General features: G+C 53.7%; 5 protein-coding genes across 5 annotated transcripts; all 5 read left to right on the top strand.

Moving 5' to 3' along the window:
- Window positions 1–1,201: 1,201 nt before the first annotated feature.
- On the top strand, window positions 1,202–2,483 carry GB1 (Guanine nucleotide-binding protein subunit beta; the record flags this gene model as incomplete). The annotated part of the gene is made up of 5 exons (XM_051493665.1): window positions 1,202–1,316; window positions 1,386–2,098; window positions 2,157–2,246; window positions 2,297–2,416; window positions 2,466–2,483. 5 exons carry the CDS (start codon window positions 1,202–1,204, stop codon window positions 2,481–2,483), a joined length of 1,056 nt encoding a protein of 351 aa, XP_051356896.1.
- Window positions 2,484–4,799: 2,316 nt separating this feature from the next.
- On the top strand, window positions 4,800–5,669 carry J4E92_002259 (uncharacterized protein; the record flags this gene model as incomplete). Its single annotated transcript, XM_051493664.1, has 2 exons — window positions 4,800–5,375; window positions 5,430–5,669. The coding sequence occupies 2 exons, from the start codon at window positions 4,800–4,802 to the stop codon at window positions 5,667–5,669; spliced, it is 816 nt and encodes a 271-aa protein (XP_051356895.1).
- A 1,763-nt stretch (window positions 5,670–7,432) lies between these two features.
- Window positions 7,433–9,142, top strand: J4E92_002258 (uncharacterized protein; the record flags this gene model as incomplete). The annotated part of the gene is made up of 1 exon (XM_051493663.1): window positions 7,433–9,142. The coding sequence occupies one exon, from the start codon at window positions 7,433–7,435 to the stop codon at window positions 9,140–9,142; it is 1,710 nt and encodes a 569-aa protein (XP_051356894.1).
- A 2,615-nt stretch (window positions 9,143–11,757) lies between these two features.
- J4E92_002257 (uncharacterized protein) lies at window positions 11,758–12,450 on the top strand (the record flags this gene model as incomplete). Its single annotated transcript, XM_051493662.1, has 1 exon — window positions 11,758–12,450. One exon carries the CDS (start codon window positions 11,758–11,760, stop codon window positions 12,448–12,450), a length of 693 nt encoding a protein of 230 aa, XP_051356893.1.
- Window positions 12,451–12,759: 309 nt separating this feature from the next.
- On the top strand, window positions 12,760–13,489 carry J4E92_002256 (uncharacterized protein; the record flags this gene model as incomplete). Its single annotated transcript, XM_051493661.1, is given in 2 exon segments — window positions 12,760–12,764; window positions 12,781–13,489. The coding sequence occupies 2 exon segments, from the start codon at window positions 12,760–12,762 to the stop codon at window positions 13,487–13,489; spliced, it is 714 nt and encodes a 237-aa protein (XP_051356892.1).
- Window positions 13,490–14,309: the final 820 nt, after the last annotated feature.

The raw sequence follows: 14,309 nt of genomic DNA, 5'->3' as shown, positions 1-14,309 counted from the left end.
AGAACCTAATCTAGCTGTCAGACGTCTGCTAGTATTTCGCGTGGTGAGCCAGTTGTTTGGGACGACCGAACGGGTAGCGATCATTTGTCAGGAGAATATTGGCCGCGAAATCGCTTGCGCGATCGTCTTGGCCCATGTATTCCCAACGGCACGCCGGTGTTACAGCGAGAATTCCGAACGACGAGCAAATCGAGCTAGGCCTACGTTTTGATATCGTAGTCGACCTTGCCCGCGGGTATGGCGACCAAAGGGTCCTCGAGGTCGAAGTCAGGCTGCCGTGCTTTCTTTGTCTCCCATACGGCGTGCAGGCAGTCGCGACTGATGCTGCCGGTTAAGTGGGCATGAAGCTGAGTCGCGTCATTAGCAGCAGCGAACGGAAGTCTGAGCGTCCTTGGCGCGATGACTAGGGACCGAGGAGGCTGGAGCAGTACCTCAATCTTGGGCAGGCCCTTGGTGAAGGCAGCGTCGACGGGCAGGTCGTGTGCAGTCGCAATGGGGAGTGCAGCCATGCTGGGGAACACGGCGGTATTGGTGGCGTGGGAATGGTTCTCGAAGCGATAATGGAAAGGTGAATAGACTTCAGGAGGAGGCCTGGGGGGTATAGCGGCGGACGCGGGTCATAGTGCCAGCCGAGGCTGCTCGCTGCTCATTCGTCCGTCGCCTAAAGGAGGAGGTGCGCTGCAGGAGATTGCAGCGCGCGCCTTCTTCGTCAAGGTCTGGACAGGAGCAGAGCATAGCAACACCACGTTCGCGCCTCCAGCTGTGCAAACACCCGACCCGACACCACGCAGGGCTCTCTCACGTTGCCGCCCCTTCACATCGCTCACGTGTCACGGCAGGTGTTTGCAGTGGGCATCTTCGCGACAGACTGGCGGAGCACCGCCCTTTGATCTCCAGCGCTCGTTGCTCGGCTAGGCCAAGCTAAGCTCACCCCGGGCCGCTCCTGTACCTCACTCATCTCCAAGCACTCACCCTTCCATCCTCACGCCCCCACGACCGTTTGCCAGCCGCCGCTCCCTCTGCGCAAGCAATTGATTCTGCTCTGCGCGCGTCTAGCCATTGCTGCCGCCTGTCCATCGCTCCTTCCGCCGCTCTCTCTCGCTCCCGGCTGCCGCGCTCCCTAGGAGGCCCCTGGATTCGCCTGCCTCGCCGTTTCGCGCCGCTCGCGACAACACCCTCACCACCAGCACACCACTAATATATGGCCGATATGAACCAAGAAACGATCCAGCAGAAGATCCAGCTCGCCCGCCGCGACGCTGAGGCGCTCAAGGACAGGATAAAGCGCAAGAAGGATGAGCTCGCTGACACGACCCGTATGTTCTTTTTCCAGCCGGCGTGCTCACCGCATCGGAACCTCGTAGACGGCTAACACAAGAGCGCAGTTCGCGATGTCGCCAGAGACCGTGTCGAGGCTCTGCCGCGCCTCACCATGAAGACGAAGCGCACCCTCAAGGGCCATCTGGCCAAAATCTACGCCATGCACTGGTCCACCGACCGTAGACATCTCGTCTCCGCCTCGCAGGACGGAAAGCTTATCATCTGGGACGCCTACACGACCAACAAGGTCCACGCCATTCCTCTGCGATCGTCCTGGGTCATGACGTGCGCCTACTCCCCGTCCGGCAACTACGTCGCCTGTGGTGGTCTCGATAACATCTGCTCCATTTACAACCTGTCGGCGCGGGAAGGCCCAACACGCGTGGCACGCGAGCTGTCTGGCCACTCGGGCTACCTCAGTTGCTGCAGATTCATCAGTGATAAGCGCATCCTTACATCATCCGGTGACATGACCTGTGTGTTGTGGGATCTGGAGACTGGCTCCAAGGTGCACGAATTTGCCGACCATCTCGGTGATGTAATGAGCTTGAGCATCAACCCGCTCGACCACAACCAATTTGTCTCCGGTGCTTGCGACGCCTTCGCGAAGCTCTGGGACATCAGACAGCAGAAGTGCGTGCAGACCTTTGCCGCGCACGACTCTGACATCAACGCCATCCAATTCTTCCCCAACGGAAATGCCTTCGGTACCGGTTCCGACGATGCCTCCTGCCGTCTGTTCGACATCCGCGCCGACCGCGAGCTCGCATCATACCAGGTACGCCCGCTGACATATCTGGCACTCTTGGCATTTGGATTACTAATGTCTGCCATAGATTCCTGAGCCCGTCTGCGGTATCACATCCGTAGCCTTCTCCGTCTCCGGAAGACTGCTATTTGCTGGTTACGACGACTTCGAGTGCAAGGTAAGCAGTCAGCGCAGCCCCCACAGGTTCCACAGTCTAATAATATCCAGGTTTGGGACGTACTCCGCGGCGAACGCGTAGGCACATTGCAAGGACACGACAACCGCGTCAGCTGTCTCGGCGTTAGCAACGACGCGCTCAGTCTATGCACTGGTTCATGGGACTCAATGGTAGGTTCTCTCGTGCTCCCGTCTGCATCACACAACTGACTTGGCATAGCTGCGCATTTGGGCATAAGTGCCATCAGCCTCCCGAACTTCCACGACGCCATGTAACGACGCCAATCCGAACGTGTGCGCCTTACCGTAATATTGGCAAACTACAACCTACGACAGCGATCTCCGCAACTCCTGGCATACCATACCCCTGCTGCATCTTATCAACCAGGAGACTGAGCGCTGCCATACTCTAAGAATATAATACTCGCACCTGTTGGAATCGTCGATGTGGCTACGGTGCCAACTGATGTCCCGGCGCCCGGAATCTTTTTGTGCTCAAACTACTTTTTCTTTTCATACCACTGTTCTATTCCTTTCTCGACGGTGCGAGCATACTGCTCACACTCGTCTTCATGTCCGGGCCGGCTGTTCTACGTACATGAGTAGCACCTATCTACATCAACCTTCGACATAGTCTTCTCCTTGCGTTCTGCCTGATCATTAAAAGCGACCGATTGTACTTGCACTTGCGTGGGAAGAGATGGGGCTGTGCAAGACGGGGAGCTTCATTACTGTATGTTTCGGATTCTACTACGTGCAAATGGTTTTGGAGAATCCATGGATGAGGGGGACTGAATGGACGGATCATGGCTTTCTGGCGCATGGGCTTTCAATGTGTACGATTTGATTGGGTTGTGAAGGATGAGTCGGTAGTCAGCGAGTTTCTATATACCTCTTTTAAGTTTATCGAACGCTTTTGCATGATGTTAAGATGACTGATATTGCCTTTTCCATGAACCTTGGAACGTCTCGAGCATTCCAAGGTTTGAGCGCGCTCAGTCCAGGTCCGCTCGTGAAAGAAGTAATCAACGTCAACGTGCCTTCTAGACCTTGTCGCAGCTGTTGCTCGGCGCTCTCAGCGGTTACTGTAGCCTCAGCGGTAGAAGTTACTTTTCGCATTCTGGCCTAGGCCATTGTGCGAGGCATTAACAGCTCCAAGGTGATTGCACCACCTGGGATGATACCCGCTCGCGAATCTAGTGGCGCGCACACCGTTATGCACATGACTAGGTTGCCCAGGGGACCCCAATTGCCCATCCGGACGTCACTCCGGGACAAGCAGTGACAAGCCGGAGTATCAGCGATCAGAGCTTATTGCGGTGATGGTAGCGTGACCGTACTTTAGGCGTTCGTCGGGCAGGGCTGATAGATTATGGTTGTGATCTTCATGGATGACAGCAGAGCGACCGAGCAGAAGACGCAGGAGCCACGTCGTATTTTACTTTCACCCGGGCGGTTATGCAACGTCTTTTCTATTTTCGAAGAGAAATCAATGTATCGAACCATCGTCTTTGGCATTAAGGTGCCTCAGCTAATGCCCGCAATCTTAGGCTGCATGGCAACTGGACCCTGAAATCGACAAAAGGAAGCGCCTCAGCCGATGCAGGAGTCGATCGGAGAATAGGAACGCGATGGATGGCATTAATGCTTCTAGAAGCGAGCACAGAAGGATTCCATTGCATGTGCACCGGGGGACTCGCATCCGGGATGTGGCCGGGACGAGAATATCAAACAAGACCGAAAGAGAGATCTCTCGGCCCCTTTTGGTCGGCGGTGCCATGGAACTCTGGTGCTGCATGACAGTTGGTGCCTCGAGGAGATTGAAACATCCAGAGCGCATGAGAGGGTTAGCAGAGTCGAAAGGTCACTGTGACGTGTAGCCTCAAAACAGCAGCGAGGATAGGGCAGGTTGATGCTGCGACAGACGTGTCGAGGAGGCGTGTAGCAAGATAGTTCGGCATGGTGTTTCAGCAGTCGTCAGGCTTTCACGCGGCGCCCCAAGCCATTGCGCGCCACCCGCGGGTCCTCGATTGGGCGGTGTACAGGCGGGTGAGCGTGTTTCGCACTCGAGCATCCTGTTTCATAAGGCCGACATGCCTTTGCGCTTCGCCAATGGAGTGCGATGCGGCCCCGTGCGGGCGTCTAATGCATCGTGAAATCGGCCGGTCAGCATCAGCCCTAAAACAGCACCTACCAAGCACACCCCTACACACCGTACCGCCTCGACCACGTTATCCACGTACGCACGTTGGAATCCTCGAGGGAATTCTCCCGTGCGCGTCCAATTGCATCGCTGAAACCCCAGCGCGTACTCGAAAATAGCCCTGCAAGCACGCGCGCCAAGGCCTGTCATCTAGCGGAGCACCATCCCAGACGACCGACCCCAACCTTGCAACGACTCCCTTTCCTTCTGCCCACCACAGACCAACGCGTCACCAGACACCGGGACCTGTACACGGACTCTGCAAACAGCTGACGCTGACCGTCCCCCTTCTCCACACATATATCAGTCCGGCGCCCGTCATTCGGGTCCCGCTCTTCTTTTTCTTCCGTCATGACTACAGCCGCTCAAGACGAATTCAACGAACTGATCCGAGACAAGGACCGCGAAGACCGCCACCCCGAAGACCGACACAACGACTCCGACCTCTCTGACTCGGAATCCCCTGGTGCCGCCGACGACTACCTCGAGAAGATCGATACCGACGACGAGCTCGACATCCCAGCCGACATGAGGGCGAATTACTACATGCCCAACCTGCGCTCAGAGGCCAACACGGGGCCCAAGGGTGTCATTGCTGACGCCCAGGCGTTTGAGCAGGCCAAGAAGCAAGCACGCCGATTCACATGGAAGAAGAACGCCGCACCCGCACAGTACAATGTCAATGCCTATCACGACGAGAAGACATCGAGCAGTGATGACGAGGTCGACGAGGGCTTCATGCGCCAATGGCGTGAGGCGAGGTTGAAGGAACTGCAGAATGTTGGCGAGAGGATACGGTCGAGGACCAACAGCCCCAGCCGGAGGATATACGGCAGCATGCCGTTGGTGGATGGTGTGGGGTACCTCGATGCTGTCGACAAGACGGCGTCGAGTACTGTCGTTGTCGTCTTCATCTACAACAGTGATGTATGTATATGCATTACTCCATCCATTGTCCAACTCCTACTAACAGCACCATAGCCATTCGCCGAGGTATCACAAATGTTCGAGAAGGTCATGCACGAGGTAGCAAAGCGTAACGACACCGTCCGCTTCGTCAAGATGTACAACGATGACGCCGAGATCGAGGACACCGGTGTTCCCGCCGTCCTCGCATACAAAGGCGGCGAGAAGTTCGCAGACCTGATACCGCTCGTCGAATGCCTGCCCGATGATTCGGAGCTCAGCGCTGTCGCCCTCGAGACCGTCTTCAGACAGTGAGTCCTTTCCTCCATGCACAATCAACATGCATCGAATGACTAACAACCACTAGACATCGCATCCTCTGAACAGCGTTCTCATACCCGCCTGCACGAAACTCTCCTACTATCCCGCACCTGTGATACTCATTTCACGATTGTGCTACCCTCCCCACCGCCGTTTCCCACCGGTGGTTCATCGGCGCTATTATGTCATCGGATCACCCATCATCCGACCCTGGCAGTTTCACCACGGCACTGCTACATGTCGCCCTACCCCTCCTCATCTCACCCACATGATGACAGGGCGACCTCTACGACTAGCTTCCTTCATTACCACAACGTTGGCTTGCTTAGTCCCGCGCACAGTCGCCTCCGCATTAACGACTACTATTTCCTTACCGTCTTTCCTCATTTAGCGACGCAGTTCTGTTTATACTTTGGCATTGGGATATTTGCATATTTGCAAAGGCGTCTTTACTACTTGACTACATCGTCATGGTCGGGTTTGGCGTTGTTAGGTTAGATGGATGTTGCCGCAGGGCTTTGTACTTGTTACGATACGAATGGTGTTGCGCCTGCTGTTGAGGGTGTGTTGGCGGATACCCAATTTGATATCAGTTCCTCGAGATGTGCTCTCGACTTGTTACACTACCTTCTTTAGTCATGTGTTCTCGATGTTCGCCTCGTGCTTTTCTGTCCTCGTTCTTTCCATCTTCAGTCTTCGGCAAGTTTCTCGCTTGAGACCGGTCTGTCGCTCCTTCCCAATCTCGTTACTTCCGTATTTGTCCTTTACTAAACGCTCACAACGATGCAGCGATCTTTTCCAGCTCGGAAATGCATGCGCAAACTACTCGCGCAACAACGGATGCGCTGCTGTGCCACATGGGCGACTCGACGAGTTGGCGTCTAGTAAGCGCCCAACCTCGACGGTATGCTTCCGAATTAATCGTTACCCGCTGAACATTCAAGGGCTGCTTATAAGTATGCAGCAGCGCAAAAAAGGGCTTGCCATGTTGCATCTCATTTCTTGTCCCCTAAGCATTCAATCATGCCTTCATTCATGTCATCGTTCCGCAATCATTCCGCAAGTGGGAAAGCGCACCCTGCACCCTCATCTCATCCTGCACCTACACCTTCGTCCACTAGCAAACCATCAGTACCACTTCACAATCTTTGCGAGCGATGCCGCAAGTTCTCAAACGAGTGCAGCGCTCTGAATTGGCTGCAGAGACCTCGTGGTCAACCCGTCCCATCATGGCCTTTTCCACGCTTGTGCACCGTTGCTCAACTCTCTCAGTCAGCACCATCTTGCCACTTTTGCAAAATGTTGTTTGCCGAGTTGCAGCATGGAGCTGCACGCGGTATACGCCCGACTGGCGATGAGGGTGTTTATGCCTGTCCCCAAACGGAGAGGAGTGGGACAGAGTTGCTCCTTCACATGAGGCTTTTTAAAGGTGAAATGAGGAGTGCGGAGGATGGCAGAGGCTTTGCTATGTTCAAGTTCCAGACTTTCGATAGTAAGTTCTGGCATATTGCTTCTCTTACAGTTGCTGACGGAGGCGGATAGATACCACTACAGGGGCGTTCAACAGCCAAATTACCGCAAAAGAAGCACCGCTACTCGCTCGCGACAACATTCCAAAAGCCAAGCAGTGGCTGAATACCTGTCTTTCAGAGCACTCAGCATGTCGCAAATTTCACAGCAGCACCGTCTCCAACCCCTACCAACGACCAACACGCGTCCTCGAAATCACACCCACCACCATCCGCCTCCGTTGTAACATGCAGAATGAGAGATTCGACTACCTAGTGTTGAGCTACATGTGGGGAACGAATTACACCCAACAAGTCCAGCTCCGTCAATCCAATCTTAACGCCTTTCAAAAAGAGATCCCTCGAGCCCAATTGGAGGCATCAGATGTATACAAAGAAGCCATCCGCGTGACTCTCGCTCTCGGCTACCGCTACCTTTGGATAGACAGCCTGGCGATCATCCAAGACTCCGATGAAGACTGGACCTACGAAGCACGTCGCATGGCCATTGTCTATGGCAACGCAACAGCCAACCTCGCTTTCCTCTTTCCACCCCACTCGCCCTCTGCGCCATCCAGTCGCGAAGACCCACGATCTTCGAATCCATGTATTCTCCGGGCTTCATCTTCGCATACACCAGGTGTATACATCGAGCACACGAAGTCCTCACTCCGTCTCGCCCTCGACACGGAGGAGGCGAGTAGAGACTGGCTCGCTCAACGCAACTGGCCGCTCTTCAATCGCGCATGGACATTCCAGGAGTATCTACTTGCGCCTCGAACGCTGCTGCTTGGACACAAAACTCTCATGTGGCAGTGCTCGGAGGGGTTTTGGGATGAGCTGCTTGGTCCGATTGCAGAACCACCGGTGAAAGATCCCACAACGACGACGGTGCAAGTATCTTTGCACGGCAAAGACAGAGGAAAATCTCGGTACTTCCCCAACACCATCAAAGAGATCAACACACTCGCAAAGACAAACAGCCTCTCCTCTCCGGCTATCCTCTCCTTTACACTAAACTACCAAAACCTGGTCAACGAGTATCGCAGCCGCAGACTCTCTTTCTCCAAAGACCGCATCGTAGCATTCGCAGGCGTAGCGCGTGCATTCTCCAACCTAGGCCAACTCACCTACCTAGCCGGCCTGTGGAAAGAAATACTACCAATAACCATGCTATGGTACGTCGACAAGAAAGCGAAATGGCTTATCCGCCTCGAGAATGGGATACCGAATGGCGCGGAAATGAAACCATCGATGTGGACCACGGAGATTGAGGAAGGAGTCGTGCAAACCACATCTCCACTCCCAAGTTGGTCGTGGTTCTCCGTGCCAATATGGAAGTTTTACCAACTCCACCATCTATTCGCCGAAGACGAACTAGTCGTCCGCTGTAAAAGCGATTCCGAACCTCATCTCGTCCGCTGGACCGACATGTTCTTCGCCGAAACCAAGGGCTTCAAGTTCGCTGGACACGCACAAGATCGCATATCCGAATCTAGCCCCTTTGACTTCTCCGGCTTGCAAGTCACGCTCGCTACACTGGTTCTACCTATCAAAGCGGATTGGCCGGCTGATCTAGCGAACCAGATGAAGCGGTTGCAAGAGCATTCGCCGCTTTCTTCTCACCGCGGGTTTAGTTGGGACCCGGTTCTGGAGTATTACCCTGATGACCCAGCCGGGCGGGCGTCGCCGCCTCGCAACGCGGTGTATGCGTTGATGGCGGAGTGTCAGGTTGTTAGGACTGCGGGAAAGAATACGGTGCAGCGGCGGTTGGCGGGGCTGATGTTAGTCCCAGGAAGTAAAGAGGGGACGTGGAAGAGAGTGGGTGTGTGGAAGTTGAGGATTAATATTGTGGGTGTGGGTGTTGATGGCGGTAATATTGGGGAGGTGGCGAGGAGGTGGGGCAAGGTTAGTGTGCTATCGGGGAAGTGGAAGAGTGTGTTGGTTACTTTGGTGTAGTGTTATGACAGGTAGATAGAAAATGTGGTTGGGAGGACTGTACACCGGAGGAGACAGTGCCCTAGTGAGCAAAGTTACCTTGGTTGGTGGTCGTGTCTGTTAGTGGTTCGCTGCCCGCTACCAGTACGGGCAACCGCGCACTCATAAATATCATTCTTTCTGCACAAGCCCATACCACCATCTATCACAGATCCTCACTAACGTCTGCGAAACTCGACGAATACGATGCAGTCACACAAAAGTATCGCTTTAGAATCTGATGCCATGCCGCAACACGAAAATGCAGACGCGACTGCGCCGCCTGATTCTGCCGACCCGACCGACTACGGCTTGCAGCGGATGCTTGATTTGCCGACAGAGCTACGCTGCAGCATACTAGAGCTCCTCATCAAGGACGAGTACTTTGAAGCCTACTACACACTTCTCGAGCATCCGGAGATGGGCGATTTGGTCCGCTGCAACTTTGCTGCGCAGTTCAAAGCGATCAAACAGCACCGCCATCTCGCTAGCCAGCTTCAGCATATCCTAACAACTACGGCCTTACTTTCGACGCATACAAACCGCCCACGCTCAAGCGAGCAGCTAGCTGAGTTCTTGAACAGCAATCTACATGATGAAACCCTACGTATATCAGTGGACAGCCCCGGTCATGCTGTCGGCATGCTCGCCGAGTACCAAGCACTCTTAATCGACGCGGACAGCCTTACAGATCAGTTCGTTCACCTAGCACTAGGCAATGCAGTAGCTCGGTGGGCCTCATCCGATCAGTCTCGCTATGGTACCGATACCCTGTCTGATGTCGAGCATCATCGTGTACTTCGTGCATTTTTCCGGTTGCAACTCTACGCCGTAATCCGGAAACTCTACGGAAAAGGAAAAGGCTTCAAACGGAAGATCAGAAGCTTGTTCTCGATGTGGACGACGTGGGAGTTTGACGAGGTGAGAAGCCTAGCCGAATGGATCAAAATCGAACGTCCATTCCTACCGCGAGATTACGACGCCAGTATCCGCAAGTTGTTTGCCTGTGTGGACAGACATTTCTACAACGACATGGTCCCGTATGTCCGAATCAGACCCGCTCCTTGTCGCGACCGGAACCGACGTTCTGCGTTCACGAAAAAGTCAAAGACTTGGCTCGACACGCCTGCGACAACTCGTGAAGGTCGAGCTGATGCCCGGAACAAGGACTGGAGACCGCTTGGTCACAGTTACGGATGTTACGTCGGTTATACACAACAGGTGTATCGAGAGCATTGTCTTGCTGAGGGGTTCCCGTTTTGGTGTCGATATACAAAGCCACATGGTGGATGGTGGCGTTTCCGCGATGCCGAGCTGTTCCAGAAATTCGGGCAGGCTGGGGTCTATGACACACAGGTAGGGCCGTGGAGGTAAAAGCTAAACATGCCCAACCTCTGGCTCTACGAGAGTGTGCGTCATCATGCGAGTGTCCGATCTTTCGTCGGGTAACAAATGATTGAAGATATTAGTGGATTCAGTGCGACTGAAAGGACATGTGTTGAGTTTTGAAGCAGAGGGGTGGGTTGGACGAGCCTTTTGATGGGGTGTGTGCAAGCAGAAAGACTCGCTCGGCAAGACAGGATAGTTTCTGGCGTGCGATGCCGTCTTATCCGTAAAGCAAAATCTGAAGCTCCAAAGCATTTGAAAACCATGCATAGCGCATCTCTCCTCCCAAGCGCACTTTCCATGGCGAAGCTTTAGTTTGTGGGGAAGCCCGCCGTAGATCGTTAGTTCACGCGTGCTGACGTCATCCGCTTGGCGTGTAGATCTCGACCAGAGCGGATGTGACGGAGGCTTCACCTCCATTAACCCTAGACCACAGCGCGAGAATCATTGGAAAGGGCCGTAATATACACGCGAATCCTACCATTCTGCGTGCATCTCGGCATCAAGCTTTACATCGCCTTCTTGATGTGCCGATTACCCGCAACTGCTCATATCGTTCCTGACGCGGCCTCAAGCCTGAATGTCATCGTGCATGCGGCGAACCAAGTTTTCAGCAAATGAGTATCCGTCTATGCGGTAGTCAGGGACTTTACACTGGCTCAGTAAGTGCTTTCGCGCCGTTTAAGGCCTAAGAATCCAAGCAAGCGCCTCCGAACCGGGACTTACCTGACGCTAAAAGCCCCAGACTCCGATGGCTGGGCATGTAGACCTTCTAGAAGGCTACTAAACTTACGAGGAGCTTATTTGCACGCCAGCACGCAGCCAGCCATAACCTCAGGAGCACTTCCGACGTGTCTTTGGTATTGACACGGCTGACCTTCCATGCTACTCACAGCTGTGCCGACATAGCCTTCTCGTCATCCACCGGCATCTATTGTTTCGTGGACGTTGATGGTGAAGATGCATCTCGCCACGAGATCTTGGTCCGATGAATATGCTAGCATATGACGACCGCAATCGAGGTTGGCATGTGCATGTTCGGTATACCAATGATGACGCTACTCTAGATGTACCTCTCGTAGTATATATATCGAGCTCCTCTTCTTGTATTAATACCGTCATCTCAAAGCTATTCAAGACATTAAATCTTCTACGATTGACTCGAAATAACACTTTCATCGCTTCCCGACACCCGTACTTCCTAATCCAAAATGGCTCCCCGTGCTGTGCACTTCATCCGCCATGCCGAAGGCTACCACAACGCAGAACACAACGAGAAGATCCCCGACCCCGACCTCACACCGAAAGGCAAACAACAATGCAAAAACCTTTCGGAAACGTTTCCGTTCTTTGACCGCATCGACCTAGTTTGCGCAAGCCCCATTCGCCGCACCATTCAAACGGCACTCATCAGCATGGAGCCGTGGCTGCAATCCGGAAAGCGCAACATCCTCGCTCTTCCCTTAGCCCAAGAAGCCACATCTGAGCCCGCCAACACACCAAGCGATGTAAAGCGGCTTCAAAAGGAATTTGGCGACGTCTGCGACTTCCACAGGTGCCTGGACACCTACACCGACTTCAACACCAAAGAGGGCAAATGGGCACCAGACGGTGGCTCACTAAAGGCGCGTGCCTTGGAGCTCCGCCGCTTCTTGCGAGACCGCGACGAGGAGGAGATCGTCGTGGTATCGCACGGCGACTTCCTGCACTACGTGTCTGGGGATCTAGATGAGAATGATTGTCAGGCGCATGGAGATTGGCAGAACACGGAAATGAGAAGCTATCGGTTTTTCCCGGTCGATCACGAGGATGCGCTGTTGCAAGAGACGGATGAGAGTGTGAAGTTGAGGAATGCGAGTGCGCCTGGGCAGGCGATGGGATCGGCTAAGGAGGGCACGCCGTGAGATGCGATTTGACGGAGCGACGATGAGATTGTGCAGTTTAGCGAGCTTTATCTGGAATGAAAATCATTTTGACAATATGCGCATCATTAACAGAATCACGTTGAGATGGCATGAGTGAAAGATGGATGTCGAAGCGCTGATGCTGAGAAAGACGGATGTTCGTTCCATGCGCAGCTGCCCCACAGCGCGGAGACGGCGAAACTTGCTACTTCCAGCGGCGCTAGCCCCGGGGGCGCCTTCCACGAACGCGTGCCATTGCGGTCTTGCAACATCACCTTTCTACTGCTCCTGACGGCCTGATAATATAAAATGGAGTCCCTCGCTATGGAGTCCGTATCGCATCTTCTACATGTTCCCCAACATAGCCGACATCCTCGATTCCGCACCCATTACGCTCCGCACCTCCGCACCAGGTACTCCTGCATTGGAGACAATGGCTAGCGACACGATCACACACATCGTGCTCTTCAAATACCGCCAGGATATATCATGGATGGACCTAGAAAGCCACTTTAAGTCGTTTATGGCCCTACAACACAAGTCGCTGAATCCTAACACCGGCAAGTCGCTCATACAGTCGCTAAAATCTGGCAAAAACAGATCGTGGGAACCTTTCTCCAAAGGCATGACGCATGGTTTCGTGCTAGAGTTTGCGAACCAGGAAGATTTGGACTATTATCTCACCACTGAGCCTGTTCACAAGGCCTTCTCTAAAGCCGCGAAGCCGCTGATCGAGGATAGCTTAGTCGTCGATATCAAAGACGGGGTGCTGTTCGGCTCTGCGGCTGAACATCCATCAGCGAAAGGAGATGGGGTCAGGAAGGGTACATGCCATTGCGAAAGTGTAAAATGGACCGCGAAGCTCGAAAATGCTGAGCACGTGCTTTGTCATTGCTCAACATGCCAGAAGCTTGGTGGTGGACCGTACTCGTGCAATCAGATCATACCGAAAGAGGAACTGCAGATCGTCTCCGGCGAGGAAAACATCAGGCAGTATCGGTACAAAGGTGCTAGTGGTATGTTCGCTTTGTGTCGGTGAAGGAGGAAAGACTGACTGGGTGCAGGCAAGTTCGTGCGATGCTACTTTTGCAAAGTTTGCACGAGCCATATTTATCATCATCAAGATGTTATGCCGGACAAGATCATCGTGCGCACTTTGTTACTGGAAGGCGGTGAGGACATGCCGGCCACAGCCGAGATCTTTGGCGAGGGAAGGCTGGCATGGGTACAAGAGCTCTCAAAACAAATTTAAGCGCGAGTTCTGGAGATGCAAGGAACGTGATGATTCAGAAAGGGATACAAGCGTGGTGGCCAAGGATGCTGCCTAATGTGCCACAGCTACTTCATCATTCAAAACGAACAACACCTCACTACTCGATATCTAATTGGAATCCCGAGTGCGAAACGCATCTTTGACGGTGAATCGTTGATCTCGCCACTGGATGGAGTCGCAGCGACATGTCTCATCTACTCGATCTTCCAACAGAGCTCCTCATTGAGATCCTGTCTTCTTGCTCTTGCGCCGACATAAAGAGACTATGCGAGACATGCCGCTCGCTATACGACGTCGGTGTATGTGAGCATCCCTCAACTTTCATATAGCGACTGACGACAAGTAGATGCCAGAATTGTACCGCAACATTGACTTGAGCTCACATAACGCTCCCATCGACTGTACGCCTGTTTTTTACGGGCCTCATCGGGTGCCACCCGACTTTACACACAGAAGGTGGGGACGCCTCGACTTGGACGTATTCGAGAAGCAGCTGCAGTTTACCCGAACTTTGCAGCACGATCCGGGGCTCGGTAAGCACGCGCATGTGCTATGCTGGACAGTCTTCAATTTATTTGAATGCGAT

The sequence above is a fragment of the Alternaria infectoria genome (genome assembly GCF_024043175.1).
Source record: "Alternaria infectoria strain BMP 0036 chromosome Unknown scaffold_2, whole genome shotgun sequence".
Lineage (NCBI taxonomy): Eukaryota > Fungi > Ascomycota > Dothideomycetes > Pleosporales > Pleosporaceae > Alternaria > Alternaria infectoria.
The sequence above is the reverse complement of the archived record's forward strand: the minus strand, read 5'-3'. Positions and strand labels throughout refer to the sequence as shown.